The sequence below is a fragment of the Glandiceps talaboti genome, chromosome 10 (genome assembly GCF_964340395.1).
Source record: "Glandiceps talaboti chromosome 10, keGlaTala1.1, whole genome shotgun sequence".
NCBI lineage: Eukaryota > Metazoa > Hemichordata > Enteropneusta > Spengelidae > Glandiceps > Glandiceps talaboti.
Window position 1 is genome coordinate 5,191,578 of NC_135558.1, and position 26,873 is coordinate 5,218,450.

Here is a 26,873-nt window from a genome sequence, read left to right on the forward strand (position 1 = left end):
TCGAGGGACTGTGTTTTGGCCGAGTAGCCGTTTTCGTCAGGTTACAATGGGGAGCCCTCTACGACAAGTGTGCTTACTCCGTACCGACATAATGGAGGTCACAACACATGTGTTGCTGTCGACGGAAAGGGACAGGTATTGTTGTTTGTTTACGCTGTAATGTTGGTAAGTAACAAATATATCGCGTGTCCTTTAGGTAGTCAGAAGTTTGGATATTTAATTAGGCATGGGAAATGCCTAAGTTGAACTAAATCTGTAACGGTTAACCCCCCCCCCTCCCGTATGTGTCGATAGACCCTCCGCCAACAGGTTCGCTCCGCCTCCCCTTATACACCTCATTGCTACTCTCCATGGCATGGTTAGTTGTAAGTCGACCTGTGCTAGCTGTCAAGAGTCCAGCACGACTGAACTCGATTCATAGACTAGACGGTGACAACAAAGGGGACAACAGTCAGAGTACCAATCTGTGTGTTGCATTAATAGATGTGTGTATTATCATATCACAGACAAGTATTAAAGAAACTTGTCTGTCATGTCTGTGGTATTATGCAGTCCGCATCGTTCACGGCCCTAGGCTCTCAGTCCTGCGTGCAGACGGAGTACTGGACTCGCTTCCGACAACGTCCTAGTGCTGCAATATTTGTAGCGTTAGGTAACCTTCAGTAATTTCAAGGAGGGGGGAGGGCCGGGGAAAATCTACCCCAGTCTGTGCCATAAAGTGTGACCGCGTCCTCCTCCTAGTACGTTGATCTAAAAATCGACCCTCCCTCAATTTCCCTCTTTAAAATATGACCCTTCGCCATTCAAATATTTGACTATTATGACTATATGAATAGTATGAATATTTTCTTTAGTGTTACTATAGTTACCCAACATTTTCTAAACAAAGCAGCATTACTGATCAATGCAAGTGGCAAAAATGCTTTGAGAAGTAGTGGCAGCCAGACAACAGCATGGAAACACACAATGAACCAATCACTCTCAAGTTTGGTAGAAATTGTCAAATTCTTTCATTTAATTTAACTCTTTAGGCTTTTTGCAGCCTGAACAAATAGGTATCCGCTTCCATTATGGCGGCAAAGAGGGTGTGAAATCTTCTGTTCCGGATTATGAATCTTCTGACGTTATCAGACACTTGTAGAGATTTTTGTGCGAATGCAAAATAGACCACTTCACCTTTACATGTACAAAATGGTCAACTGTAAAAATCGATACTAATACTTCATCAAGGAGGGAAAGAGATCCACTAAAGGGCGCCCCCAATTATACCCAAGCAGATGGGCCTTGATGAGATAGTATTTTGTTTTTTGTGACAAAGGCAATAGCTACATGTACTATGAAAGTACATCCGAGTATTCGACAATGAGAACATTGTGTCCAAAAATGTCAAAGTGATTTTCATAGTTTAGCATGAAGTGTATGGCCCTGATATAGGTTTTGTGAACCCTCTCTTGGATGTCAGTCTTGCTAATAGTATGACTGAACCCTATCATGACATCACAAGCAAGTGTGGCATACTCAGGGTATTTACATGAGTGCTTGGTGTGTTCTCTGAAGCTAATACTTTCAAGAATGTACCAAGTGAAAGTGCAGCTGAAAACCCTGCAAACAGAAGTGGGAGTATACCCCCCCCCCCAATACCCACACTAGAACTCGCATGCAATGGGGTGCTGTTACATGTTATTATTACATACCTTTATCTGAAACAGCAAATCTCACTAAAAAAAGATACTGCTTGAACCCCCAAGTTTCATGTACAACAAATGATTGCATCCTCATTTACATATCATTTGCATGCAGGTATGCAATAATAATGATTTCAGTATTTCATTGCAGTGCACATACCATTGGTATATATGTGCATCCAACGGTGCAAGTAATGGATGGTACACGTAGTAATGGTTAATATGTGTAGTAGCATGATATAGATGTTTTTTCAATATTCAGTAAATTTTACTCTTCAAAAATGTATGAACTCAGCTTAATTGTGTCAATTATGTATTAAGCAAGATAAATTTATATTATAGTGATTTGTTTCATGTTTAACAGCATCATTTGTACAAATAACTGATCTTTCTGATCATACATATTGTTCAATAGGGACACTGTGATGTGAAGAAAGAGGAAACCAAAGTCCATGTGAAGTACGTTTAAGTGTGTGAGGCATATACATGATTGTACAGTAATGGCTGAATGTGAAGATACCGATACTCAGGATCAGCTGATCAGTTTTCAAGAAAGTGGTAACGGAAAAGATGATGACACTTGTAAAGTACAGGATACTCAAGAAATACTTTACAATATTTCGGAAATTGTTAATGATACTGATGTTCCATGTACTGAAAAACCCTCTGAAGTAGTAAAATGTCCAGATAGCGATGAAAAGAATGAAAATGTCATTGATGAAGAACATTACCAGGAGGTAGATAAAGAGAGTGTGGAGAATGTCAGTGTTACACTTCCACCGGATGTCACATCCGATACGTGTGGGAATGAAACAGAAGTAGTGAGACCAGTTGTTGCCATGGAGATGAGTGGTTGTGAAAAACCAACAAATTCTGTGGAAGTAACTGAGAGTGAGATCGAAGTACAAAACAATGCTCAGGAAAAACTCAATGATAAGACAGAAACATTACAATGTGATAAAGATGACTACATGGACTACCAACAAACAGGGTATGATATCAAAAATACTCTCCAAATGTCACAAATATACAACAATCAAATGTAGACAAGTAACCAGTGTTCCAGCCAGAGGGGGTTTTTGGGTCATTTGACACATTTTTTGGATGTGACCCACAAGTTTGGAAGTAATGGGTCATAGATGACCCACACTAAAATTGTATGCAAATATGTTTAGCAACATGATCACGCCTATAACAACAGCTAAATGATTGCCTGTATTGCATACATTTGTAGATAACAACAGGGTTGGATAGGCAACTGCATAATCATTCAGCAAATATCTAGCATGGATCAGCATGTGTCTAAATATTTTTAAAAACTGTACAGTTGTGCTACAATGCCATTGGCGCTTTTTTCTATAATAATGTCCCCCAAAAAAATTATGATGACCAAGAAAAATGAAAGTCTCGGGACACTGTCCCACTCTTTCAAAAGGCTGGCTGCAACACTGAGTAACAGCTGTTCAATGCCTAATTCATACAGTTTGCACTTCTTCATGTACATGTACAGTTTTGTAATACTGCTGTTAAAAGTGATTACATAATCACGATAAAGTATACTATCATAGTCATACATGTCTCACTGAAGAGAACAGTGCTCGACGCAGTATAGCATTATAAACTAAAAAGTATACAAAAAATGTGTAAAATTTCTCTGACATCGTGTACCCACTACCTTCCCAGGTACATTTGTAAACCTGTGACATAGAGAGACACTTACATTTGTGCAAAGGATAGTTCTTTCAGTTTAGCAACTGTTCTCCCAAGCAGTCCAGTGACTCACCTCATGGGTTGAGTGTTAATGCAGGTGGAAACAGGAGAGTGCCCACAGAAATGTGTGGTGCTTGTATCAAGAGTCAAGTGACATTCTTACTGTCTATTGTTAATCTAATCAAGCCAAGATTGAGCTCAAATCTTAATCACATTTAGTAGGTGTGTGTGGTGGTGGGGGGGGGGGGTGTTAAACACTTGACCAACAACAACCTGATAGTGATACCACAATATAACATGTAGTGACAAGTGGTCTATTACCACTCGACCAACAACAATCTTGTAGTAATACTGTAAAAATGTAGGTAAAGTTGTTAATTGTGTTGATTCATTCTTTTCATTTCCAGCACAAGTCCATATGGATATGATTTCAACGGTATACCAATACAGCTGACTGGAGCATGGCAAAGCTTTGAAGAAACACAGTCAAACTTTCTCAAAGGATGTAAATGGTAAGTGAAAATTAGAAGAACTATAAAATTGTATGATATGTCCATATTGTTATGTGATAGCTGGTTGTGGTGGCATGCCATATTCTATGTGGTATATTGCTGTAGCAAAACAATAAGAGACATCTACACTGTACATGTACAAATGTACCTGTAAAGGCTACACACTCCACACAATTGGCAATGGCAATGGCTAGACCTCCACATATATACACAACACTGTTAGCACTCCACACATTTTTTACTCTATACTACATTGATGTAGCAGAGCATGCAAGTATTATTTCTATAAACTCCATACACAGTTATTGGTGACACCACATACATGACACTATACTCTCCATACATTTCTCTATACTACATTGATGTAAATCTATGCACTCCGTACACAGTTATTGGTGGCATACATAACACTACAACTACAAGCCCTCAATACATCTCTCTACACTACATGTACACTGATATAGCAAACTGTGTAAAGCACCACCCTTGACTGTATTTAAAGGCCCAATTCTAAGATTAAACATTAGGTGTGAAAAACAGTTGTCTGACAAAGCTATAGAAAAAGTTGGACTAGAACAAAGAATACACCTATTTAATGCTTATGACTCCACTGATAAGATAATACTAATGTGAGAACCTGGGATTGAAACCCTGGTCTTGAACTGTCTATTATAGTTTGTCTGCAGGCACTGGCTTGGATACTGTATTCATTCCTCAACTTGTAGAAAATGCCAACACCAAAGTCATGTCAATGCATGTTATACACAGAATATGATGCATATTATAGAAAATACATAAATTTACAACCACCGATAAGGTCAGTTGTTTTGTAATGTGTTCTTAGGTCTCCAGACGGTTCCTGTATTCTAACAAACAGTGATGATGATAGATTACGATTGTTTAATTTACCAACTGAAATCTATGAAGGCCAGTACATGGATATTCCAGAAATGACATCGGCATTGACCACTGTAGTTGGTGAACTAGTGTACGACTATACATGGTATCCACTGATGAATTCTACAGATCCAACAACCTGCAGGTATAGGTCTCCTACCTTCCTTATTTTGTGTTATTTATACCCTCTGTTGTTGTAAAAGTGTGGGTTTTTTTAAATTTAATTACACTATCAAAGAAATAACACTGTCACTGTTATGCTTGGAGATTTCTGATGACATAAAGTGACATACTGAGACATTGTAACCATATTGTAAGAATGACTTGATAAGTGATGTTGTAGTAAGTGATGTGATATTACAGTGCTGTTGCTAGATTTTGAAAACATTGGTAACAGAGGTGGAAATCTGGTAAAACTTTCATAGATTTCTATACATTGTACCATGATTTTGTGGGTAACCTTGGTAACAGAGGAAGGAAATCTGATAAAACTTGCATACATTTCTATTTCCTTTACCATAATTTGGTGAAATGTTCAATTCATCATAGTGACTGCGAGGATCGACTACAGAGCTCAATATCTGTGACTACTTTTTTACCATGTTCAAGAAGGACAAGGTATTGCATGGTGTGATATGATATAATATTAAAAACATTACATCATACTTACTAATAGCAATGAGTACACTACTTGTAATTGTTCCAGCTTTGTGAGCAGTTCTAGGGGTCACCCTATTCAGATGTGGGATGCCTTCACAGGTGAATTACGATGTACATACAGAGCATTTGATCACCTGGTAAGTATAACAACCAATGGAATTGTTTGAACCTTACCCGGGAAGTTCAAGGGTTATTGGTACCCAAGCACATAGCTTCTGTTCCTCTTACCACTGCAGTCAGGGTTTGAACCACCCAGAGTCCATTGGGTTTGATTAAAGATTGTATGTTAGAAGGATGATACTCAGTTTGACCGTACTAAACAATGCTACTTTCCCCTGGCGCTCCAGTAGTCAAAGTATAAAAATTGCCCAGTAATGAGGTACCCTTACATACCACCAGTTGAATTGACTTTGTTCATAAAATGTTTTAGTATGTACAATAGCAACATCATCTGTACACTTTCTTATCCAAAACAGCAAGTTGTATAAAAAATACTACCCTGTGTTTGAGTGATTTTTTCACATGTGTACATACAGGTATGAAGTCCCACTTTTAGTATTGCACTGCAGCACAAATAATAATACCAGTACTGTGCATGTGTACCAATGCAAGTAATCATATAGTCTACACTTTATTTTCATATTTTCATTCTTATCCTTGAGTAATATGAACATTTTTAATAGAAAAGACAATTACTGCACTAGGTCTTCAGTATGACCCATACTTATACAGTTTTCATGGACTCTTGTAGGATGAAATGACAACACCACACTCTGTGGCTTTTAGTTTGGATGGAAACATGATATATAGTGGATTCAACAAGATGATCAGAGTATTTAATACTGATAGACCTGGTAGACAGTGTGAGGATAGACCAACACATGGTAAGTATTTAATACTGATAGACCTGGTAGACAGTGTGAGGATAGACCAACACATGGTAAGTATTTAATAGACCTGGTAGACAGTGTGAGGATAGACCAACACATGGTAAGTATTCAATACTGATAGACCTGGTAGACAGTGTGAGGATAGACCAACACATGGTAAGTATTTAATACTGATAGACCTGGTAGACAGTGTGAGGATAGACCAACACATGGTAAGTATTTAATAGACCTGGTAGACAGAGTGAGGATAGACCAACACATGGTAAGTATTTAATAGACCTGGTAGACAGTGTGAGGATAGACCAACACATGGTAAGTATTTAATAGACCTGGTAGACAGTGTGAGGATAGACCATTACATGGTAAGTATTTAATAGACCTGGTAGACAGTGTGAGGATAGACCAACACATGGTAAGTATTTAATACTGATAGACCTGGTAGACAGTGTGAGGATAGACCAACACATGGTAAGTATTTAATACTAGTAGACCTGGTAGACAGTGTGAGGATAGACCAACACATGGTAAGTATTTAATACTAATAGACCTGGTAGACAGTGTGAGGATAGACCAACACATGGTAAGTATTTAATAGACCTGGTAGACAGTGTTAGGATAGACCAACACATGATAAGTATATAATACTAGTAGACCTGGTAGACAGTGTGAGGATAGACCAACACATGGTAAGTATTTAATAGACCTGGTAGACAGTGTTAGGATAGACCAAACACATGGTAAGTATTTAATACTATTAGACCTGGTAGACAGTGTGAGGATAGACCAACACATGGTAAGTATTTAATACTGATAGACCTGGTAGACAGTGTGAGGATAGACCAACACATGGTAAGTATTTAATACTGATAGACCTGGTAGACAGTGTGAGGATAGACCAACACATGGTAAGTATAGAGTTTATATATACTAGTGTAGTGCAACTACAGATAACCTTGTGTATGCATCAGTTCAGGTAGTACTGGTACTTGTGTAAACTCAGTACTTAAGTTGCAGGGCTTTCTTCATTCTTTATTCAAATAAGAAAAACAACTGTTCATGTGAGTATAGGGGCCAATTATGACCTGAGTGAGTGAGTAATTGCAAAACAGTTGAATGGACACGTAAGCCCTAAAGAAAAAAAGTTGGACACTTTTCTTTTTAAAAATATAAAATGAGTAAAAAAACTCAGAACATTTGAAGAATATGAAACTTACAAAAAAAAATCTCCCAAGGGAGTGGTACCAGTCTAGTACATATATTATTGTAGTTACATGAGGAATGTCTACATAATGATGGCTATTTTCATTCCACACAGGATTCACAATATAAAAAGATCATTTGTAAATAGCTTATTATGTATTCTATAATCTTGTTTCAGTAAAGAAGATGGGGCAAGCCGGCATCATATCCTGTATTGCTATGAATCCCCAGCAAACAGATATGTACGCAGCAGGCTCATTCTCCAAGTCAGGTAAAACTTATGAAAACTTTCATTGGTATTATACCATCAATATATTATTGAAGAAATGTTGAATAACTGGAAGCCATCTACAGTATTTCTTTGGTTGTGATTTTATCTTCTACTCTATTCAAAAGATGTAATGTTTATGTGAGGTATTGTAGTTGGATATTCAGCATACTGTGCAGTGTCCTAAAGTTACAGTCTATGCGACAAAGTAAGACCATTTTGTAGTTTTGTTGTTACACCATATTTACCTAAATCCATGAATAGAACATCCATACACAAACCTGTCTGTCTGTCTGTCTGTCTGTCTGTCTATATCTAAAATATCAAACACCTTTGGCTTTATGATGTACATTAGTCATGTTCATTTTGATAATATCAATGTTGGTAATACTCAACAAAGAAACAAATTATAATGACAATCGACTGACAGTTTCTTTACTTGGTTTAATCTCTTTTATTACACCTCAACATTCTTACATACACAAGCTGTCATTGGTCAGAATTGAATCACGTGACCTTCTTTAAACAGACTATTGCCCTCAGTAATTTTGCCTACACATGCAGAGACTATTGCCTGGCACTATTGCATGCTGGAATGATATCAATCATTGCACATCTGTTCTGCGCATGTTTTCCAGTGTTGCACACTCGAGATGACAAGGTCACTACAGTGAGACACACAAGCTAGTATTTCTTGCAGAAATTTGAATAAAGATAATTACAAATGAGCTGTGGGGATCGACACTTGACCGCCTACAAATAATGCCATGTCAACATTCAATGGTTGTCTGCAAATATAATTTGGAAATACACCATGAAAGGGAAACTTTTCTATTGATGACGAATGGTGATGAATGATAAGTGAACATATGAATAAGTCAACAGTGTAATAAAATTGATAGCAAATGCACTCTGGCAATATCACAATTTAATGCCTGTCCTCAGGCTGGCATGCTTTTACCAAACCTTTGATGATGCCCTTGCCGAATATTTAAATTTTGAGATGTGTTACTACATATATACATTCTGTATTTTGTCTTACAGTTGGTGTATACAGTGAGAAAGCAGCCAAAAATAAGATAGTTTATCTTTTACAAGGCCATCAAGGTGGTGTTACACATCTTAAGTTTTCACCAGATGGTAATCTGCTGTACAGTGGTGGTAGAAAGGTAGGTTCAGTGTTAATGATGTACATGTACATAATGACTTCATTTGAATAGTTGTATAATCTGGGATAATGTATATGTTGTTTTCTTTTGAAGCTAATCAATTTATGTCATTTCCCACCTGGTAATCAATCAATCAATCATCAAATTTAGAAAGTTCTAACTCGAGAGCACTGTTCCATGAAGCAACCAATTGTATAGAGAACTAAACTGCCGAACACTGTCCTGTTGAATTACACTGAATTGTTTGACCAATCTGTCTTGTTGATTAAACTATTGTGACTTCAGTTTTATCTACAAGTAATCTCGGCCTGAGGTCTGATGAATTGTCAGGTGTACATGTACATCCTCTAATAATAGTGTCCATAAAAATGAGCCTAGCAGAGTCACAAATCCAGTCTGTAGATAGACTAGCTACTGGTCTGACAGTTGTCAATTGGAGATAGTCTTATCATAGTTTCTGTTGAAAGTAGTACAGATTTCATAGTTAAAAATTAACATAGCAGTCACGAATTGCTAGTAGTGACACTCAGATAAGGTCTGACGGATGTCAATTGAAGGTAGGCTAATAATAGTTTCTATAAAAACAACCCTAGTTGAGCGAGATGATAAAATTTAACACTGTTGGTAAGATTTTTGTTGAGCCAGGCAACATTTTGTTTCAGGTTTTGTGATATTAACTGTACATCATTTGTTCATCTCCTTTTATTCCTCCAAGGTCAGTTGTTCGTCAGTATTTTACAAAGACAACCCCTTAAACCTGCATAAACTGTATTTTGAATATTATTTTGTCAATTAGACAACCAACAATTTATTCACTGAAACTTGTTAAAATACAAATAATTAGACAGTGTACATGTTAACTAGAGGTCAGTTGTAGCCATAAGTAGCAGAGTAACAGGTTGAAATAGTAATTACATTTCGGCACTGATTTTTGGGTGCGGACCTAAAAGTCAATTTGATTGGATTTATCACACCATACTATGTGTACAGTGACACAAATGCATTTTCTCACATGTGATTCATTACTGTGCAATACAAGTAATTCATTATAGCTTAAAAACAGTTTTAAAAAAAATGTTTCAGGTGCAGCTAGTTTTGTTTTAAGGGATAAGGATAATAGTGATAATTTATTCCGAACAATACATACGGTAATTACAAATTACAAATACATTTACCAGATAAAATATGTGTCATTAGCTAACGGGAAAGGGGAATGGAAACAGTTGTCTTGTAACTAATCTTGTCCAACCCCTATAGACAGGGACACATTTCAGTGGGCATCAACACATCACTCAGCCGAGAATTCATTTATAAATCATTCTCACATACATTCAGTTACAAAATATCTGTGAATGGTGATGTCATTTTTATTAACAATGTACATTTTACAGGATCCAGAAATTTTGTGTTGGGATTTGAGAAACCCAGGTGTAGTGCTTTACAAGATGGTACGGAATGCTGATACCAACCAAAGAATGTACTTTGATATTGACAGGTAAGTTGTGTATCAATAATATACAGGTTGCCAATGTTGATTATATAGAGAGTACCAAATTTATGTTTATTTTATTCTTACAAGTACTTACCGGTCCTCTTCTGACTGTAGGCCTTGCTGGGCCTCTAATGTCAGCCCTGTTTGATTTTGTTTAGGAGTGGGTTTATCTTCATAGAAGTTAAATTTTAAAGGGTTGATCCTTCCATCGTCTTTTCAAATGTCTGAATTGTTGTTGCTGTGACAACGGCGTTAGGTAGACTATTCCATATCCTGTACCATTGATTACTTGCATTGGTGCACTTGCATACAAGGGGTATTTCTGCTGCAGTGCATTGATGATTATAGATAAGGTTCAAATGTCACTGCAGGTTGGTAAGTCTACTATAAGCAGAAGGTATGTGTGAAAAAAACTTGCATCAAATTTCCATACCATGTATTAAAAGGGCTCTTTGCCATGATAAAACACCTTAGGAAGTTAGGTAGATTTTATTCTCCATAGATTAGTAAAATAATTAACTTGATGTATACTCCTAATGTGTGATTGATTACTGCTTTGTTTGGTTATCAGCACTGGACAATTCATTGTATCTGGCAATGATAATGGCAGTCTAACAGTGTGGGACACTCATGTATCTCCCACTACTGATAACACAAATGACAATGAACCAACTCTTCAGCCAGTGTTAACCTATGTGGCTCACTATGATAGTGTTAATGGAGTCAGGTAAGGCATTGTCTCAAGTTTCAGATTGTTAAATTAGCTCAGAAAGTAAAATTTGTGAACTTGGTACCTCAAGGGGACAGATTTTGTCTAAAATTAATTACTTGGTTTATTTTTGCCATTTCCTTACTGATTGTATCCCCATCCAACCAGACCTATCAACACATTCCCACATTGCCGGTATACCAACAAAAACATGCTGCACTATCTCTCACCATTCCTAACCATCATAAATAATAAGAAATAATAAGTTCCTTGGTTTGAATTAAGATGGATGTTTTGAAAATATGCAGTACTAGATTGAGTTTCAATGCTATGAACAAATCATTGATTGCTCAACAAATAAATCACGTTTTTATTTACTCTATGTTAATAAATGTAAAACCCTGAATCACAATCTTTGTTTATAATTTGTCTGTTTTATAGCCTCCATCATACACTTCCCCTCATGGCAACTGTATCTGGACAACGGAAATTTCCTGTTCCTATGGCAACAGATAGTGATAATGATGATGAAATGACTACAGATAAGATTGAGACAGATAATTCTTTGAGACTGTGGGCATGTATGAGAACCAGTGGAGATTGAGCTGAAGTGAGGCAAGTACTATCTAGTGTCAGTGTGAATGAGTAAAACCATCAAAATATAAACAGTTTACATTATGTACTTTGTTAATTTCCCACCAAAAGCAACATCTTAAAAAAGGACAGAGAGAGCATTCCTTTTCACCTTTCTTCCTCTAACATAACCCACATCCCTAAAATGACTTAAGCATCTTTACCCCATACATCTAATTCATACCATTCTATGTGATTTAAAGAATTGTAACTTTAATTATATCCCTGTCTTTCCAAACATGAATGTAAGCAAAATTTACACAAAATGTACAGTACTTTTAGCTGTTGAACACGGCATTCAGTTCTGTAACGTGATTAGCACAACCAAGAAGGGTCCGCTGAAATTGACTATGTTGTTAAACTAAATTCATGAATACCCTTTAAATCTTCCACAGAAGATGAGACATAGGTTTGAGGATGTGTACATCATGAAGTTTTTTTATCAAATTGTTATAACCAAATGCAAAATCCACAATTAGGATAATATGTACAACTGCCGACATCAGACTGTGGATGAGTTGAACCTGTTACAAACAGGGAAAGTAAACAAAATGAATTGGATTAATAACACTTGGTGTCGCAGTTGTACGGTTAGTATCATGTGTGTAAGTTTTTGAACTCAACTGTTTATCATGCAAGTATTCCAAGGCATACAGCTTTACAAAGTGTCTAACATTTTCCGTTTCTTTTTTTTATTTAGTGTGAAACTGTACTTATGTACTGTTGGCCATATGATACTTATTAACAGGAGTAGTTCATGGTATCAATGATACAGCAGGTGACAGCATCTCTGGTTCACACTAGAAATCTGTTGAGTCGTAGAAAGCAGTATAATGATGAGTTGTCAGCCACCACACATAACACAATCCTGTGAATTTGAAAAGAGACCGAATGTTACAGTTGCACTGAGAATTGCTGTAGTGTATAGAAAATACATACCTTTTGAGCAAATAATGCCTACTTTCTCCAATTTAAGCTATAAGGAAAATGCAGAGCTTTCAAAGATGTGTACCAGAGGTACATCTCGTTCCTCAGATTTCAGGGAATCAAGTGAAATGAAAGTGAGACCTTCCTAGAAAATAATGAAAAGTAGTTCCACTACTCCCAAGGATGATTGTCACCTGACATGACCATACCCTGGATTCAGTAGCACAAATCTTCTCTGTCGTTGATAGCGTCTAGTCTTTCTGTGATGATGTAACTCACAATTAGACAAGTCAACAGGTTACAACATAAACGATGTCTCACGCAATGTATATAGAGGAGAATGGACAATATTCATTTTATTCAATTCATTTACCATTTTTACTCTTTTTCAAAACTTTTACAAATCATGTTAGACTTGCCATGCAATGATGATAAATAATAATAATATGACTTTCCACGTGCACTCATAAAAAGAGGTGAATAAAATTGAAAACTAAAGATTGGAAAGAAAACAACAATTGAATAAAACGTAGCAAAGAAAATGCAAGTGAAAAGTAAAAACAAAAGATAAGCTTTTACAGTGCTTTGTAATTATAAGGTACCTCACTGCTACAGATTACTGCCTTAGATTACACTTATGTATCACATGAAATCTTTTTATTTTAATAAAATTTGGAATTTTAACAAACTACCATGTTTGTCCTGCCATTGATTAATTATCATAGTAATAATGTCAAATTTTACACAGAAGTGTAAATTACCACACTATCCAAAATGCATTACAATAATTATTCCTGGCACAGATCTAGAGTATGCATCACTTTTTCAACACCCTTGGTACCATACAATCCATTGCAATCTCTGTCAATTTGTAGGATGAAAACATTCATATAGTAACCTCTATCCTACCAGGTCCCCAATGAAACAGCTGGGTCGACAATCATGGTTCAAGTCTTGCCCAAGGATTCAGACAACCATTCAGAAAAGTGACACCAATTTTTGTAGTATTTTGATGAAACATGTTCATAGAACTAGATGAGAAATTGTTCGGTATAGAATGATTTGATATCTAATTTGTATGTTCACTATGTATTTCTTTTCCGATGAATTTTTGATGTTGAATGGACACTACTACACAAGTAGAGGTGCTTGTCACCTGTTCATCCATTCCATTTACACACTGTCTTTTATTGTTTTGTTTTTTATATTTCTAATATTTGTTAGTCACCAGTGTTTTGGTATATGCATGGTCTTCCTGTCTTGATATAGTCCATTGTTATTTTGTTTTTATTACTGTGTAATTTCTCGTCTACTGTGTGATGAAGAGTAATAAATATAAATATAAATAAATAAAAATGGTTTTGTAGGAAATTGATAAAATCAGAAGTACAAAGAACAGAGCTTCAATGTTGATATATAGATACCCATGAACGTATGGAGTTTGTTCACATCTGTAAAAAATATAGCTATGGGCTATTAAAGGGAATGTCACTCCAGGAAATAGACATTTTCAGAAACTATGGGTTGTGGAGAGTCATTTCAGGATAATACATCACCTACAATTATTTGCAATTTCAGAGAAACATCAAGTTGGTCTTGTTTTTTCATACGATATCTGCTGTTGGCCACATTTATTTATTTATTTATTTAAACTTTATTACGGACCCATAGTCCAGAGAAGAACAAAAACATACCACAAGACAGCTTAATTTTTACATTGCCTCATGGGAGTTAGTGGAAATAATTATGCATGGTTGTCTGTATGTCCTGGAATAGTTTGCCGACTGTCAAATACTGAAGAAAGAAAACACTCTAAGAGTACAAGAAGCTCTATTTCTTATGAAATTTTATCTACTCAAAATGATATACTGGTAGATGTATGCAACATAGTGTGGCATGGAAGAACGGAAAAAATATGGCAAATATCAAAATATCGGTAAGTACCACCATGTGTCTATAGAAATCAAATCTCCCCTACCAGCTGAAGTCCATGACAACCTATTTTAGTTCTATTAAAAGAAATGTTGTAATCGTTGTCTATACGTAAATGAAATAAGGGATTAACCACACCTTGTCATTCACCACCTTTATAGTTTGCCATACATTGAATAACTGTAACAGTCCCTCTACCATGTGAACGGGGGACTGGTTGAACGTGTTGCATCAACGGGCCGGGGGGGGGGGGGTAATTGGAGACAGGTGTACCCCAGATGGTTCCATTTATGACGACAGTGTTTTATATTAAAGTATTTGCATCATGTGGGAATTGAAGGGGATTTCCCCATTCATAAATTTGCTGACACGACAGAAAGTGTGGTCAGTGTACGGTATACCTACCTTTCGGCTGCAGTTTGGGCTCTTCAGTAAACAGTAAGTACATAAATAAGCCTGTCAAATTATTCACATAATTCGTTGACTCACAGTGCAACATTACAGGAGATGAAAGTATCAACAACAGTTAGTACAACTCGCTGCATATACGTACAACAATGTGGTGACTGGATAGTTCTGATAGTATTTCCTTCGCATATTGTCGTTTTTTCGAATTTTTTTTGTTCCGGGAGTGAGCGCCTTGCTCCAGGAACAACAAAACGACAATACGAAGGATATATACAGCAAGCGACCTGTATTTCTTCATCTCATTTTAATCAGATTGGTGTACATGCAGCGCAGTAATTTATTGTTGCCGTCTCGGTGAATAGGTAGGCTTGCGTTGAATACCTGCCACATCAGGACACATACTAGTCAATCAAAATGAAAGTAAGGGATTCTTTGAAGACAGGGTGAATTATTAGAGGTAGATAACATGCCTGAATATGAAACAAACAGCACACGTAAGCTTACAAGTTCCTGTGCCTGGTAAATACTTCTGAATCAGTGTTGTGTATCCTACTGGTACTAGTACTGTGATAGAAAGTGTTTCTATGTTACATCTATAACGTGTCCAACATGTCCACAATATGAACGAATCCACTCCCAGAAGAAGAAGAAATGAACACAATAAAAGGAAAGTAACTGTAGTGTAGAATAATGTTGGTAACTTCGCATGCCGCAGACTAAACATCAATGCATGCCTTCTATGACATTATAATTTGTCTCCTGGCATTGTTAGAGCAGTTGATTGCATAGTAGCAAGTTTAATTCTGTACATTTTTGACACATATAATAAATTACGTCATGAGATCGTTTATAAATATTCTTTATAAATACCTGGTTTGAGTTCAGCCAATTGCAAGTGGTGGTTAAATACACTTCAGTAAGCAGAATTCTGTGAGTGCCTTGTAATGTGCGGAAAAATGACACCCAAAATAACCTATAAACTCAGCTTGTTGGTATACTTTTCCCTTGCAATTTATACTAGGGCATGAAACCATCCATATACACGGTTCACATAATAAAAGGAGATACACAATCACAAGATAAGATAAAAGAGGCGCATTGATTGAGGTTGTTAGTTGTCTTGGGGGTCCTGGCCTTCAAAATGCGGTGGGATCTTACTACAGAAAAGTTCCTTGTCTCTGTTGGGATTCGAACCCAGGACCTCCTGAACATGTTTTTTTTCATTGAAATGTTTGAACAGGGGAGGTTCTACTCCTCTCTACTGGTTATTGTATAGGTCGACTTGATTCCAACCATATTCTATTCCCCAAATGGATTGGATGCGTGCTTAGTTGATCAGATATATTTCTCCATGGCCTACCAGGCAGGTATTACAGTTCGGTCATATTTTAGAGAAAAGAAATCGAGGGAGGGTTACTTTTTAGCATGATATAACTGACTAAGGAGAGGGTCACATTTTATGCCACAGACTGGGCTTGATCCCCCCCCCCGTCTAATTACTGAAGGCTCCCTAACTCAACAAAAACAATGTTGTAGGAAATGTATTCACGTATATTAAAGCTTATTTAGAAAATAAAGTTAGCACCATGAGTGAATTGTATTTTATAGTTCTTCACGTAGCAATAATGAGTATGTATACAACTTTTAAAAGTTTCTTTCGTTTTTTAAAATGGTGATATGAAATGTATGATATATCGTGCATATTGGATAGGGTTATGCCATGGATGTATCGCCCCTATTATACATCCATGGTTATATTCACTTGCTTACCAGTATGTTTCGAAGAGGAGTCTTTTTTATTTGCGCGCAAGACTACTAAACAGTGTTCGTGGTGGTGATTTTCAACTGTTGTTCAAAATTCCTCCGGACTCCCCCCCCCCCGATTAGAAATAAAGACTAAGCCCTCTAACCTTTGATCCTCTCACATACAAACTACGGAATTTGACATTTCGTCCTGAAGAGGAGTAAAGTACTACAAGTACTACCAGTTGTCGGTGCAATCATGTAATGGTGTTCAAGATATTTCTATAACGGCTCCTGGCCTTTTGAATATTGATTATTTTGAACTTATTGTCAACTTTATGAGACACAAATTGAAAATGTTAAGCTTTAAATGCCACAATGGGATATTGTAAATCTTGATAGACAACTTGGTACATTCCCATACATTGTACATCGACCAGAGTTACTCGTGTGAACTTCACTGTACGTACTGTCAGTCTCCCCTAACACATCCATGGTCTCAGTAAGTCATGATCATAACATGGGTCTTTAGAAACGTTCACCTTGTGAAATTTACAATTGAAAATGTAATATCATCTTAAGAATTACAAAACTCAAAGTTTAGCTACCTATGAGTTACGTTTGAACCTTTATTCATATGGCTTCACGTCTCAATGTACACCTCAGGTGAGGTAATGACGGTATTGCGCTGACAGGGGGCACTTACACATGTACAGTTACATGTAAAAAAAAAAAAAAAAGTGAAGGTCTAGGTCACGTGAATTTTGTAAACTATAATGTATATCTTTCTTTACGAGATATTAAAGCTGTATTTGATGATGTACAGTCCTGCAATAACACGATGGTCATTTTGATGACGAAAAAATATGTGATATGCTCTAGTATAGGTGGGCGATTTCGATTGTCCACTGATAATGAGCACATGACTGGTTGTTGTCCATGACAAAATTACGTTTTCGGTAAGCTAGCTGCCTCATTGTCACGAGTTAACCAACCTGTATCATGGCTGTTGATGATAGAACGTCGACTTCGTAAGTGTCAAGCGTCAAGCTGAAGTGAGTCCACCATGCAGGCTGAGGACATACTACTATTACTAGTAGCCTATGATTCATGCTGAATGCAATGTTACACATTAATAAGGTAACAGTGATTTCCGATACTGTAGTGGTCTACAATAATTCAATATAGCTGTCTCAACTCTGAAAGGGGCTTCCCTTTACTGAACATCTATGATATACACATGGAAGTATTTAGACAGTGTAAACTATAGCATAACCGGTTCTTTTTTTAAGAGTCAATAATATTATCTGAACTTTAAGGGATCGTTCACCTTTAGTTAGAAAAGTGTAGATTTTTTTTAATCTCTTGGAGTCATGATGGTAGAATGGTAAGAGTGGCCAGTTTGCAATCTGCAGGTTGCAGGCTCGAGCCTCGAGCTCGCCGTCACAGTGTTTTTTAAAGAGGCTGCAATGGATTGTACGCTCTCCAGGGAGTTGAGGAAGTATGAAGGGGCCGTTGCGCCCCTCTAGATCCGTGCCAGGGATGATACGTAATTAGTAATTAGTGCTTAAATTAGTGTAATTAATGCTTTGATTATAAAGTGGGAAACTGCAATGTAAATTGAAAACCTTTTTTGTAATTCGGGAGGGTCGTTTTTGAAAACTGGAAGGGCTACTGTGAAACAATGTCATGCGGATACTTTTATTTATTTATTCACGTTACACCTTTATCCTGTTTTTGATCTAGCCCAGAGAAGGATTTTAAAGACGAAGGTCGACAGACAGGGATGCCAACGCAACAATTCTACATAAACCTATCAACTTCGTAAAACTTTCATTTAAAGTATGCCTGGATATTCTAAACTTGCCATTATCACTGATGGAAAAGTGGAGGATAAATTCCTGTGTACCTGGTGCAAGCTAATTTTAAGAGATCCTCGTCAGAGTCTCTGTGGTCATAGGTTCTGTAAAAGCTGCATTGATGAGTTGATAAGGTGAGCAGATGTATCTATCTTAATGATTACAGTACTTGACATACAATAGAAGCAAGTATCTAGCTCGACCAAAATATATCTTATACAGTCACTACTTGGTATTATCAGGTATTTGGTACCCGAACTATATATCAACAGATAGATGACTTATCTACAATTTATCTGAAAACAAATCAAATGGGTTAGGTAAGAGAAACAAGAACCGTGACACGCGATATAATACACGTATTCGGAAATCCCTTCCTAATAATTAACACGATAGCGTTGGCAGCGATTGATTACATATAGTATACCATATGGTTTACATATGGAGGGACATATGTTTACCCCGTCGGCCAGCTGTATTAAAAATCACGTGCATCAAGGCACTTTTGACAATGTAGTGATAAATATGACGACACGACGTACTATGATGTCATCAACTGTATTTACAACGTTATATTTTGTCTATTGTTCTATTGTATTCATCCACTGACCATAGTCGACATTAAGATATCAGCCCTACGCCCCCTCCCATTGATCAGAAGAAAATACAATTTCAAAAACATGTTTTGGGGGTTTTTTCGGCTCGTGACTCCATCTTATTGTATGTAAATTGTGACGAGTTATATAGAGTTTACACATTCGCCTACTTAGTCACATTTCTGTATGACGCGGAAGCAAAGTAAAACTTAAAGTGGTATGGTTTCAATCCCAGGTTCTCACATTAGTGTTACCTTATAGGTGACATCATGGGATTAGATGAGATTATTGTTTCGTTCTGGCCAAATTATTCTAGCTCTGTCAGACAACTCTCAGATTGTAATCCTAATCTGAACTCGGCCTTAATTATAATAACAATGAAGGCATAACTAATGAAGTACTAATGAAGAAATCAGCAAACCAAGCCATTATAAAACGAACAATCACTGTACAAGAATTTTAAATAATGCTATAAAACAATAAACATTCGGGGCTTTGATCATATTGATGTAATGGTATTTCTTTCATATATGTGAATTAAATCCCCATTTCAATTTGTATTTTATCATTCTACAACAGAAAAAATGGAAGAGGTGGTTGTCCGATATGTTTTACTGAGGATCCATCGTCAGAGGATAGCATTCTATGCATAGAAACTGTAAGTGAGACTAATGCTGATTGAGAGACAGACAGACAGACAGACAGACAGACAGACAGACAGACAGACAGACAGACAGACAGACAGACAGACAGACAGACAGACAGACAGACAGACAGACAGACAGACAGACAGACAGACAGACAGAATTATATGCTGATTGATTCGTGTTTCCGAAATAATTTCGTTTTTTGATTGAACATTTTGTTCATTAACCACACAGATAAACCCTGACTATGCAATCACACGTGAGATGAGAAAACTACCAGCAAAATGTATCAACTTTGACTGTAAATGGATAGGTATATTCTCAGTCTATATGGTAAGAAATCACAACTTTTAGAGTTTGCTTTGTATACTTCAAATTGCTGGTACTGGAATCATGCCAAAATACCAATTGCATGTACCTGTCCTACTAAACTTTATCCATCTTTGTACATTTGTGCTATTATAAACGTACCTTTGCGGCGGCCTACCCTTTTTGCAATGGCGATCTAGCTATACATACATGAGTACAAAATCAACCACGTCTTGTGATACCAGAGAGGTGCACGTGGCCAGTTCAGACGCAGGCGACTTCGATATCCATAATAACAAAGTGGTCCTTGGTTTTAAACAATGGCGATGGCACACATACATATGGAATCTATATGATCGTCTATTTACGTCGCTCCGTCCTTTACGTGTGCATTTGCAACATGAATTTCACATGTATTACATGTCAACAGTTACGTACGTATACCTCTCATGATGGTGACATCGCGCTCGTAAGATACTTTTGGACATTGAACAATGTAGGGAAACCCCCTATTAGTGTGGGTTGTTCAGTTACTTACCAAAATGTCAATCATTCTAGATGTCATTGTTTGCATGCAAATACAAATTAACTCACAGTGACGATCCAGTAGTCAGCGGCGAGGTTATGCCAGACAGTCTAAGACCTAGTCTTGCTGCTAGACGTTCGGGCTTTCTTTCGATACTATAAGCGAACGAAGTTCGCAGTGAGGACTTGGATGTTCCATCCTCGATAGCGATGTTCGGTCGTGTGTCGTATTCTATCGGAAGAACATCCGAGGTCTAGCAGATAGACTATCCAAGACCCTCTTTGACCTGAAATAAACAATAGTATATGGGCGCAACCTTCGAAGTACATTCCTGTCATTCCTGGACGGCTATGACGTTATGTATTGTTATAGAAAATATGCACAGACCAAAGTTTATTCGTCCTGCCGCCTATATCAATTTAAAAGTTTGTTAAAATAGCACCATGATCAATGGAGAAACCTGTGCAAGTCTATTTTTAGAACTCGTCTCAGACGGTGATAAAAATCCTCGAAGTCACGAGTCACTGCAGATTGGAAGGGGGCGTTCGTAGTTTATCCATGGTTCTCAGATATCAAGGATAACATGGTTTGAACTTCGTCGCTGCCGTTTGTTTCTGAGTGGCTAACAGTCCTTGGGCAAGATTTGAGCTATACATGTGTGCCCTAGTCAACCCAGCTATATAATTGGGGACCTAGTAGGATATAGATTACAATGTGAATGATTTAATCCAATGCGCTAATAGAGGCGCAATGGATTGTATGCTTCCTGGGGAGTTCAGGACGTATGGTCATTGTGTTATTATAGGTCCATACCAAGGGTAATAATTATAAAGGGTAGTGTGGGAAAGCACTTTATAAAAATAAGAATTATTATATTAATTTTGGACAACTTGTATACTTCTTTCGCTCATTAATCTATAGCTATTTCACCAATGTTTAGGAACATGAAGAAACGTGTGCATACAAGATGGTAATATGCAGTAGACAAGGCTGTGAGATACAAGTGAAACAAATAGATCTGGAAAAACATCTAACCAACGAATGTTATCTACGAATCTTGCAGTGTCGTTATTGTCATTCAAATATCGTCTTCAAAGAAATGAAGGTGACTTCGTATTATAATAATGATACATACAAAGATATACGTGAAATCAAAGTTTTACTCTTGAAAACATACAGTACGGTGCGAAGCGTCGTGATAAGTTTGCACAAAAACAAAATCACTCTGATAGACTTTTGAATGAAAATTCACCGTGGACTTCATATGTGCAGTAGTTATTTCCTTGTCTGTGATATGAGAGAGAGAGAGAGAGAGAGAGAGAGAGAGAGAGAGAGAGAGAGAGAGAGAGAGAGAGAGAGAGAGAGAGAGAGAGAGAGAGAGAGAGAGAGAGAGAGAGAGCGAGCGAGAGAGAGAGGGAGGGAGGGAGGGAGGGAGGGAGGGAGGGAGGGAGAGAGAGAGAGGGGGGGAGGCAGGCAAGACAAGACGGTAATGACTGTGTGGGTTACTTCACTTGAATTTATAATTTCATCTCAGCATATCATTCTGAGCTATGCGTGAAAACTTCGGTCTTGAGATTCGAAGCCAATGTACATGTAAGTATGTAGGTAAGAAGAGCGTTTTTCCTTGGCACTTGGCCTGATAGAGATGAAAATGTTACAGACTTTTGATAAAATATCTCTAGTAGTCTGATAGTCGCAATGAAAACCGACGGTAATCTTTATTTTGCTACTCTAGATACATCTCCAACTATACTGTCCAGAGGTATTGATCCCTTGTGAATATTGTTCAAAGGAGATAGTACGAGGACAGGTAGGTTGCTGTATTTCCTTCAATATTATTTTTTATTGATAAAACAGACTCTATATTTGTAATGGATCACATTAGATCTTTAGAATATGAAGTAATATAGTGGTCTTAGGAAGTCTTAGGCTAAATTATGATCCAAAACATCATATTTTTCGTTGCAATCTTTCGTGTAGAACTTAATTGTAGTACGAACATTGGAGGAGAAATGAAAGAGCTACCTGTTGTCAATATGATAATTCAAAGTAAATGAATGATGTCGATCATAGCAACAATACTATATAGTTTCTTAAAACTACTGCATTAATATTCTTTGGTGGAAAATAACAAATCAATTATGAACATGAAAACAAATGTTTTAGTCATTGCTATTTATATATTAACATAGGTTAATGAACACATCGATCTGCGAAAAGGCGATTGCTTGAGGAAAAGGCAACCATGTAATTTTGAAGGAATAGGCTGCAAAGCAGTGGTAAGTGTCTATCTTGATTGATTGATTGATTGATTGATTGATTGATTGATTGATTGATTGATTGATTGATTGATTGGTTGGTTGGTTGGTTGGTTGGTTGGTTGGTTGGTTGGTTGGTTGGTTGGTTGGTTGATTGATTGATTGATTGATTGATTGATTGATTGATTGATTGATTGATTGATTGATTGATTGATTGATCAATGTATTTTTACAAAATTTATTTCAGATTGAAGTACACACACAAGCAGTGCACGATTCACAAGCCATCGGTCCTCACATGGACTTACTTCTTAAAAAACTGTCTACATTTGAAGCGTCCACGGACATCTTGAGGGAAAACGAAAGACGTATCCACCAACTGACATCGCTAATTCAACAAAACAGTCACTCCATTAACGCAGTCCAGAGTCACCTGAGTGGTATAGATAATAAATTGAAACTAGTAACATCGAAAACTGCGAGTCCTCCATCCACTAAAAAATTTACAAATCTTCAAGACGTAGCTGATACGACAGATAAATCGCTCAAAGGATTGCAGAGTAAAATGGTCATTCTTGAAACGAAACTGTCAACATATGAAGGCATCATTGCTGTATTAAACGGAGAAGTAGAGCGAACAGCAGAAACTGTACAATCTTCGAAGAACGAACATAGGAAGAATCGTGAACTGTTAGAAGCTATGGAAAGAAAGGTAAAGGCGCAAGATCGAATAATTGCGCTTAAAGACGTCACATTGGCTGAGCTGGACATACGTACGCAATCACTTGAGATGACATCGTATGACGGAATTCTTACTTGGAAAATAGCCAACTTTGCCAAAAAGAGAAATGATGCCGTTTCTGGGAGAACTCTTTCCATCTATTCACCAAGTTTCTTTTGTAGTCGGTTTAGCTACAAAATGTGTGCACGTATATATCTCAATGGTGATGGTATGGGGAAAGGTAATATAATCACGTGTCGTTGTTTTTTGTCATCATGAAAGGCGAGTATGATGCGATATTGAAATGGCCGTTCACCCAAAAGGTAACCTTCATGTGGATCGATCAGAATAACAGGGAGCACACGATTGACGCCTTCCGTCCTGATCCGAGTTCCAATTCGTTTAGACGACCAACAGGAGATATGAATATCGCCTCAGGCTGTCCATTGTTCATGCCACTAAATTCCTTGCAAAGTGGTAGACATGCATTCGTAAAGGACGATGTAGCATTTCTACGAATCATTGTTGACACTAGCGATTTGTAAAGGGAAAACGAAACCCAAACAAACAAACAAACAAACAAACAAACAGACAGACAGACAGACAGACAGACAGACAGACAGACAGACAGACAGACAGACAGACAGACAGACAGACTCACTCACTAGTTAACGTTTCATTGATATGCACAGTATCACATAAAGTTTCAATTTTTGACTGACTGCATTGTATATTGATAATCATAACGGCATCTATTGCGCATGTTTTTATATATTACATATAACTTGACACACAACAGTTTCCCATTCATATTTCCTCCTTTTCCAAAATCAAATAGTTTCTCTAGAAATTAGTAATTGACAGTGATACAGTCCGAGATAAGACCATGCATATAGAAGAGTGGTCGCATTACGTAAATGAGAGATTTTCAGTCCCATCTCATCTATGTTATCAATTCTTCGAACAAACAATAATTGGGCCATGATTTGCGTGATACTGTCGAATTGTTATTTTCCTATTTCTTTGTGTGCATGTATGATAAAGCAACTTAAAAGTTATATAATCTCGAAAAAGGAAATAGTCGTGGGGTTGTTGTGTTTGTTTGTTTGTTTGTTTGTTTGTTTGTTTGTTTGTTGTTGTTGTTGTTGTTGTTGTTGTTGTTGCTGTTTACAAAATGTAAGTTTCCTTTTTTGTGGGATGAATTTTCGAGATATTTGCACGGAAAAACTCGTTCAGAAAAGTCCGATCAACATAATTATAAACGATTTGCTGTTACCATTGCCTACAGGGAGCAAAACGGTTGATTTATCCATGGATCTATATCTCAATAATGGATTTATGATTTATCTCAGTTGCACCCCTTTATGCTTGGGGCTTTAGGGGATCAACGAAGTCTTTTATCACCAGATTTACATTGTGCGACTTTTCTGAAATGGAGTCATTTAAAGATGGGCATGTATTACCACGCTGAAAGACCTGTTGCATACTGGGCTGAGACATTCCGGTATAACCAAGAGTTCACCAGTTTGTCACATCGAAGTTGAATGCAATAACAAGACAGATAGATTTGAAGGTTCATAATATGTTGTTTCGCTATAGTTTCATAGTTACTGTAGTCTTTTGATAGTATCAATTTGCTTTACTTATAAGCTTACATGTTTGTTTGTTTATATTTGTGGACTATATATCTATTTATCCATCTGTTCTTTAATTGACGAATGATTATGAAACGACATGGCTTCTTTGGGGTAACAGAGTGGCAGAACTATCTCCCAAAATGGCCTGAGTCTAGAATGTTGGCGAATCTGCATCCAGTGTGAATCTGAATCCTGTCGGCTTACCTATCCCACAATGCACCGTGGATTAGCCTCAAGTGAGGAAGATGGCGACCCTTGTCATTAAGGTTGAAAAATTAATTTATCTCGATACTGCGTACAGTGTCTGGCGTAGTGCTAAATCTCTTGGTTATTCCGAAGTGTCGAACAATGTCTTTGCAGAACACCTGCTAAATATACACAAACAACATTGCGGGGAATGTTTCCCAAGTGATTGTCAACAACGAGGTCATGACCTTAATTTCCGACTTGCTCAGGATTCTGCTGAGTGTCGGGAACAGGTCGAAATGCAGACAGAGAATGTTACTGTGACTGATACTGATCCACAGGCCACGTCTATAACCATGAGGTAAGTCTGTTTTTTTTTGTTTTTTTTTTTTGTTTTTTTTTGGGGGGGGGGGCCCGGGGGGACTGCAATTCTGTACCATTTCCTCACCAGCATCGTGAGCAATTAGTATACTGAACACATAGCCATCATTATTTTAATATTTATCATTTTATGGGGTTTTTTTTTTTGTGTGTGTGTTTTTGTGTGTTTTTTGGGTTTTTGTTTTTGTTTTTTTGGGTGTTTTTTTTTTGGGGGGGGGGGGTTGCACGAGGTCCTATGATCACTTCTTACAGCTAGGTATCAAGAGAAGTCAGCCAGTTAGAAAGCAGGCCAGTAATGAAAAGTAATACATGTATATGAATGATATTAAGCATTATACAGTTCAATATAAATGTAACAAGCATTTATTTATAAACTTGTGCAAAGTCTTTATCAATTCAAGGCATGCCTAAATTCTACCATGGAGTTATACTTCCATGATTCTACTATCTCTTTAATGCAATGGTGTCAGATTTGTACATATACTACTCAGAATATTACATAGCACTGAGTAGGTTGTCACAGACAAGACACGGTGCAAGACTTTGTAACCATGCAAGACTTGTCTTAGGTATGGTCTATTGTGAGACGGCGAAGTGACAAATAATCAGATACACACTTGATGTGTACTCTTGTATTCCTCTTCTTACACATTCTTTCCTTGTTGTTCTATCAATAGGTGCATTGAATCAAAAACCATTGGTGGCCATGATCACTCAGAGTTAGTGATACCTAGACAAGAACATGAAAGTAATCCAGTTGATAATCATCAAGTAGTCAACCACAAAGAAACTTCACAGTATTGTAACAGTGACACTTTAAGCAACAACAAAAAACCCTCCTACAACATGCATACTCCTTCTTATTCACATCCATCTATTAGTAATTTTCAACACACTGCATCAAATATCAATGATGGC

General features: G+C 37.1%; 1 protein-coding gene and 1 pseudogene across 1 annotated transcript; both read left to right on the plus strand.

Annotated features, from left to right (window-relative positions):
• The first annotated feature begins 85 nt into the window (after window positions 1–85).
• Window positions 86–13,070, plus strand: LOC144441155 (telomerase Cajal body protein 1-like). Its single transcript, XM_078130692.1, has 12 exons — window positions 86–165; window positions 2,101–2,676; window positions 3,803–3,907; window positions 4,752–4,949; window positions 5,511–5,601; window positions 6,216–6,348; window positions 7,733–7,825; window positions 8,867–8,991; window positions 10,383–10,486; window positions 11,055–11,210; window positions 11,634–11,807; window positions 12,526–13,070. Exons 2-11 carry the CDS (start codon window positions 2,186–2,188, stop codon window positions 11,794–11,796), a joined length of 1,659 nt encoding a protein of 552 aa, XP_077986818.1. The 5' UTR covers window positions 86–165; window positions 2,101–2,185; the 3' UTR covers window positions 11,797–11,807; window positions 12,526–13,070.
• A 5,609-nt stretch (window positions 13,071–18,679) lies between these two features.
• On the plus strand, window positions 18,680–24,296 carry LOC144441291 (TNF receptor-associated factor 2-like; annotated as a pseudogene).
• Window positions 24,297–26,873: the final 2,577 nt, after the last annotated feature.